Raw genomic sequence first — 6,586 nt, 5'->3', positions numbered from 1 at the left:
TAAATCTTATAGGAGTAGCATGGAACTCTGATTTACTATCTTCTGAGCTATAATCTTGTCAGTGGCCAAATGTAATCCCATGTGGTTTGGGGCTTTCTACTAGTATGAAACTTTGAGAATGTAGCACCCACTATGTCTGGTATGATTCTGGTAACTGGGGGCCCAACAGACCAGCATTTGAAATGCCTCTGTATGAAATGCCCTGTGATCATAGATTCACTCCCTTAATGACAAATTCCATATCATTCAGCTTTTGATTGAGGAGCAGTTTGAAGAAAAAGTTGAAATTGGACTGTTTTAGACTATGTTGCACTAACTAGTGGTGGACCTCACCTTGGCTGGTCACTCTACTGGCCCTGGTGTCAAGCCCAAGATTATATCACTATGTGGAGCCAAAGACAAACAAGGTTGTTCTATACTCCTTCGGGAAAGTAAAGGCACAGATTGAGCTCTTGCTAAGTCACTATTTGCCTTTAATGGTGATTGTGCTCTTAAAATGTTGGAATATTTTTCAGATGAGACTAAAATCCATTAAGTAACCAAGATGGTTACTTACATGAAATCAGATGTACCTTTTATAGGACTTCCACCTCAAAATCCCTCAATCATCATGACTATTCTGGGAAATATAGTCCAAAATACCAAGTTCTGATTTCACCAAAATCCTATCACTTCCTGCTAATGATTTAGAGAATGCCTTTTCTGGACACCCTTCCTTTTATATATAGCAGCTTCTTTCAAAAATACTTCTTGGTTCTATGGTTATTGCTTAATCTGTATAAACAAATACTGACAATGGCTAGAAAAAGAGCTAATACAAAATGGAGGAGTAGTAGCAGTTTTTTTTTTAAACACCCACATGTGACAAAAGTGGTAAATAGATTGCCCTAGCAGGAGAAAGAAGCTTTCCTCTGCCCATATTTCTGTATGGAAGACAGTTGAAAAGATGGTCCAAAATTATACAAAATGGTTGATAACAAAATGCTGGGAACACAAGTCGGTATGCAATTTTAGTAAAACGGAAGGGACACCAGTGCCAGAAAAGAACTAGGGCAGTTCTTGGTTTTCTAGCTGGTGACTTTGAGGCCGTAGTAAAGCTGGAGCTGATCTACACATAAGGCAGAATGAGGACCAACAAAGAAAATACATGAAGTCTGGTCCGCTATTTCACTTTTTTTCAAGTTAATGTAGTGGTCACTAGAGAGATCCACTAAGACTAACTATGGTGCAAGGGAAGAGACGGGTTAGTATATTCACCAGTATTTCAAAATCCTGCTGTCTTTTTGTCTTGAGAAGGAACCTACCACTGACTCCAGAGGCTGATACCACCCTTGAATCAATAGTACGTTGGGATGGTAGTGGCACAGAAATCTGCCACCTCATTCTGCATACGCATAGTTTGGCCCTCAGGCACATTGACAGAAATTGTCATGACTCACACAAAATAGACTGTTAATCACACTTCAAACCACTTACTAATCACTTGTTTGGCTAAATGGCATCTGATGGCAAAAGCTGATCACCATAGTAACATCAGCAAAGATAGAAGACATACCAAAACAAGAGAAAGGGACCTATTCGATCATTTAAAAATACTAACTTGGTTTTTAAAAAGATGGTTGGGTGGGTGCCTTTGGGATCTGGTGTCTTCTCACCTTAGATTATCCTCAAATGCTTATTTCTCATAAGATTCCTTCTATAATAATGCCTGGATCTGCATCTTCACAGAAAGTACCAGCCAACTCTCCCCTTCCCACCACTAGAAGAAGATCAGGATTGTGCATCTACTGATAGCAGACTGAGTGGTGTCCATCCAAGGTGAAGAGTTTGCTTCCATCCAAGCAGAAAGCCTGTCTTCCCAAGCGGCTCAGGCATTTTTCATTCTTGTATTGGCCTCAGACAGTTCCACGAATTCTGGTAAGATTAGTGATATGCTGAAAATATGTCATACGCAGAGGAACTTGGCAATGGGATGTCCTGCTGTTGCCACATTTGAATCATAAGCTGCCAGCCTCCATTTGTTCTGTATGGCCTTGGGCAAGGAAGATACTATTTGAGGTCCAGTTTAGACAACTGTAGAGCCTTAAGTACCTGTAATCCATTGTACCTGCAATACTGTACCCTTATTGCTAAATTGTTTGGCCTGCTGCTAAAACACTGCAGAACCCAGGAAAAAAAAAGAACACAGCTCAATTTAAATGTTTGAGTTTGCTCTTTTGATGGTCATCACCATAATACTGCCCTGAATGGAGAATTCTGGGAAATTGGCCAAAACTGTAGATAAGTCACTTCTCTGTGCCTCATTGTTGAGCTTTAAGCACATGTACACACATACACAGAAACTCACGCACACATCATTATCCATCCACATTTTTAGGACAAACTTTTAAAAGCTCTGATCCTCTAGTAATTGAATAGCTCCTGGTGTGAACAATAAACTTGCAAGTAACAGAAAATGAAACAAGGAAAGGTATTTACACCAGAGGCCCCTGGATGCCTTTTTCCCATATGATACAATAGGGCATGCTTTATTATAGAGAGCAGAGACTAGTTTGATCCATAAATATACCCCCCCCCTTGCAGTAGGGTCAAAGGGCTATTTAAGGAAGAGTGACCTTTCAAACAGAGTCTGAATAATATCTTGGTTTGGGATTGGGGTGTGTGGATGGAAAATGAATTCTCTGTTCAGACTGCAGTGGACAAAGTGTACCTTGCAGACTGCATGAGGCAGGCCCGTAGCCAGGATTTCGTTTCGGGGGGGGCTAAAAAAATTTTCAGGGGGGGTTTCGGGGGGGGGCTGAGTTTCGGGGGGGGCTGAATCTGAGTGAAAGAGGGTCTTCCCTAGCAAACCTTTTGTATCATTACCCCAATACCCCCATGCATATGGGATATATTGAGTATGGTGATCAGATCATGATATGAATAAACATAACAGTTTAAATAATGCACCAATAAGGCCTTTTCGCGAACCACCATGAAAATTTCGGGGGGGGCTGAAGCCCCCCGAGCCCCCCCCCTGGCTACATGCCTGGCATGAGGCCACTCAGGTCCATGTTTTTGGCCCACAGGGTTAAAAAAAGCGGTTAAAAAAACATTTTGCCCCTAAATGCCCACAAATTTGCATGTTGGGTCATCTGCTGCTGGGAGAAAAGCCCTTCCTTGAGCTGAAAATCCTTAGAAACCATTTGGGTATAAAAAATAAATGGCATTTTGTGTGTACTGTGCAAGGTCTCTCAGGGGACCAGCCCCCAACACAACCTCTAGTTTAAATAATGGAAAGAAAACCATTCCTTTTAAGGAGCATGGCAGCCACAAAAGCTAGGCCCTAACATACATTTTGCCTATGTTAATATGGACTGCAAACCTATTGTTAGGTAGGGATGTACTCTTAGTGACAGGAAAGTTTGTTACATGTTGCTATTTCTGGGTTCTGTTTTGGGCTGAAGAGGAAAGAAGGAAAGAATGTGTAAGTTTTTCATTAGCAGTCCCTACCACTACTGCCTAGCACTACTGCCACAGGAACATAGGCACACACACACACACAGAGGGAGCTCTAGTGACCCTAGCAGTCTGGCTTTAGTTCTTGTTCTTCTTGTTCTTCTTGTTCTTCTTCTTCATCTTGCTGATGTGATAGAGGGCTGTCACAGGATAGAGTAGATGATGTGTTTGCTTCATTCAATGTAGAACTGAAGGGGAAAATGGGGAAACAGTAAATTAAAATTGTCCACATGGGTGGCTGAGACCTCTGTGCTTCATAATTTTACTATGTTTAAAATTATCTTCTGTGTATGTGTGAAGCAGAAATGAATTTCATGTTTAGCCTTGGATCTCATTTCCAAGGTATCTCATTTTGTATACGCAAGTATTCCAAAATCTGGGGGGGGACGGGGACATTTCTGCCTTTAAGCATTTTGGATAGGGGATATTGAACCTCATATGAAACACTTTAAAAGACTGCTCAGGGCATATATTACTAAAAAGGAAACAAGTAGATTTCAACATTTTGGAAACTTTTCCCTAGTGTACTGCATGTTCATCAAACATTTCTCCCTCCCATTATGTTACAAACCTATATGGTTTGCAAAGAACATTTTCAGAATGGAGGAATTTTGAGATTCAACTGAATAATGTCACAGTAAAAGAGAAGATGGAGGAGATGCTCACCTTGCCCGACTACTGGAGCCCTCCTGAGGGTTGTCATTGACTCCTTCGGGTTTAGGGTCAGGCAAAGGAATGATGTAATCATTGTCTAGTCCGTTCTGCTCCACAGTAGTATAAAGCACAGAGCTTGAACTGGCATTGGAGTTGGCAGTGGACCTGGAATTGTTGAGTCCCACATTTCTGGGCCTTGTTCTCACAACTGCAGGGTGATCACTCTTCAAGAATTCTTCATTAACCTGTTGATACCTCTGAAAAAAATAAAAAAGGATGGCGCATAAAGGCACTCATGTACATGGCATGGCCTTTCAGTCTTATGTACAAACCAGGTCTTATTATATTAGCAAATCTTATCATGACTATGGATAATATTTCATTGGTAGATTTTGAATGCCATTACAACCATTAATGTACCAATGCTACAATCATAAGGTGCTTCTTTCTTCTCTATCATGCCAGCATGGGACATCTTACCTTCCTATAGTTTTCTGTCAGCAGATTCCCCAAGAGCATCACTAGCTGAGAGAAAGATGGTCTGATCTCAAATTTTTCCTCCCAGCATTTCTGCATGATTTCATAGCTGGAAAGAAGAAGGGTTAAGGAAGAGAAAACAATTTTGAAAATTATGTACTGGGAAAATGCATAACTTTTTTCCAGTGTATGAAAGATTAATATGTATGCTCACATCTCATTAGATGCATGAGTTGGCTTAGACATTCGGTAACCACGCTTGATGGCATTGTAGAATTGTTCATTCATGGGCAGTTCAGGATATGGAGTCCCACCTAGGAATTTAGATATCAAAAAGAGATTAAGCTAATAGGGTAATGGATAAACTCCTTATATTTCATGCCGATGCAATGTAATTTTTTTCTTGGAAATCTTTTTCATTACAGTGTAGCAGTGGTTAATAAACAAAGTAATAGAAGGCTGGAGTGAAAATGTGTATGGCATGAGAAGAACCAGAAAAAGAGTGTTTTTCCGTCCCCGCATATGAACCAGGAGTGAGAAGATGCAGTGCCAGAATATTTTTTGTGTCCTAAAAGCTCCTAACATTTTGATTTATATTTTGCTAGAAAGATTCCCCCATAAACACTCCCTGCAGAGCATGGGAAGCAGTTTTGGCACTCTCTCCTCTCCATTTTAGGCTCTGGAGAGGCTATTACACTGACACACCTCTCCATTCTTAATTCCAAACAGGATGTAATTTGGAGGTTTGGTTCAGAGAAGACAAAAAATGCTTACACTGGGGGATGTTGTGGGAGGTGGGTGTCCTCCCCTCCAATAGTAGGGTTCTCCAGCCCCTTAACTGCAAATTACCCATCCTGATTTTCATTTTGCAGTGAAATATAAAACACAGAAGGTATCAAATGAATGCTTGATAATATTGACCTGTATTACTTACCCAGAGTGAATATTTCCCATAGAAGGATCCCAAAGGACCACACATCACTCAAGGTAGTGTACAGGTTGTTGAAGATGCTTTCAGGTGCCATCCATTTCAAAGGTAAGAAGGTCTGTAATAAAAAAAACAAGTAAGAATACAGAATAGGCAGTCCGCAACTTAAGAACAAGGCTCTGTAGGTTTGTTCTTAGATTGAATGCGTAAGTCAGAACAGGTACATTTTAAAGTATAATTCCAGCCCCTGTGCTAAGCAAGCATAGGGAAGGGCTAACACCTATGTAGTGTTTATTTTGCTGTCTCTGCCCCTGTTCAGTAGGTTTCACCCCACTTTCTGTCCCTGTGATAATTTTGGAAAATTTGGCTGGTTGTGTAAACAAGGATTGGTAATAAAGTTTCAGTTGAGATACCTTTTCCCCATGTTAACTCTTTTAAGAGTGACTTTCCCTTCCTAGGAGTAGATTTCTATCACTTTCTGTTGTCTCACTCCTGTTTGTAACTATGAATCATTTGTAAGTTGGATATTAGTAACTTGGGATCTGCCTGTATGTTCAAGATTTTGATCAAGTCATTTGCAATGAATTGCTCTTTCTTTCCCACCACTGAATGGTTTCCCTGTGAATTTTAATGGAGACTGTATGCCAGAAGACTTAACGGAGTAAATAAAAGGAACAAACAGTTTATGAATCACAGTTGTTGGTTTTTTTTAAAAAAATGAGTCAGCTTTCCTTTGCGCTATGAAACATGTCTCTCTGGAGCTCAAGAACATCAACAGATCTCCAAGAATGCTGTCACATACCAAGTTCATAAGATATGTCAGGTAGAACATCTGAGATCACAATGTAAAAGCTAGAAAGACATTGTGACTAAGAAGAAGGAAGTGGCAAACTTAATTTGAATAAATTTGCCAAAAAATCCTATGAGAGACTCATTACCAATAGGGTACCTAGCATTATTTGGTGCTGGGAGTGCATCATTTACTAACACCTCAAAGAAGGTGGGGGAAAAGTCCAACTTTCTACCACC

General features: G+C 40.4%; 1 protein-coding gene across 2 annotated transcripts in view; it reads right to left on the bottom strand.

Moving 5' to 3' along the window:
- Positions 1 to 3,038: 3,038 nt before the first annotated feature.
- The window catches only part of PDGFRB (platelet derived growth factor receptor beta), a 97,307-nt gene continuing 93,759 nt past the window's right edge, over positions 3,039 to 6,586 (bottom strand). For both annotated transcript variants that reach the window (XM_067463671.1, XM_060765436.2), the window contains 5 exons: positions 5,564 to 5,675; positions 4,844 to 4,943; positions 4,633 to 4,738; positions 4,165 to 4,409; positions 3,039 to 3,686 (listed from right to left, as the gene is read on the bottom strand). In XM_067463671.1, coding sequence (XP_067319772.1) covers positions 3,563 to 3,686; positions 4,165 to 4,409; positions 4,633 to 4,738; positions 4,844 to 4,943; positions 5,564 to 5,675 — 687 coding nt within the window. In that variant the 3' untranslated portion in view covers positions 3,039 to 3,562. The remainder of the gene's footprint in view (positions 3,687 to 4,164; positions 4,410 to 4,632; positions 4,739 to 4,843; positions 4,944 to 5,563; positions 5,676 to 6,586) is intronic.

Source organism: Anolis sagrei, chromosome 2, assembly GCF_037176765.1.
Source record: "Anolis sagrei isolate rAnoSag1 chromosome 2, rAnoSag1.mat, whole genome shotgun sequence".
Lineage (NCBI taxonomy): Eukaryota > Metazoa > Chordata > Lepidosauria > Squamata > Dactyloidae > Anolis > Anolis sagrei.
Note: the sequence above shows the minus strand (reverse complement) of the source record. Positions and strands in the feature narration are given on the sequence as shown.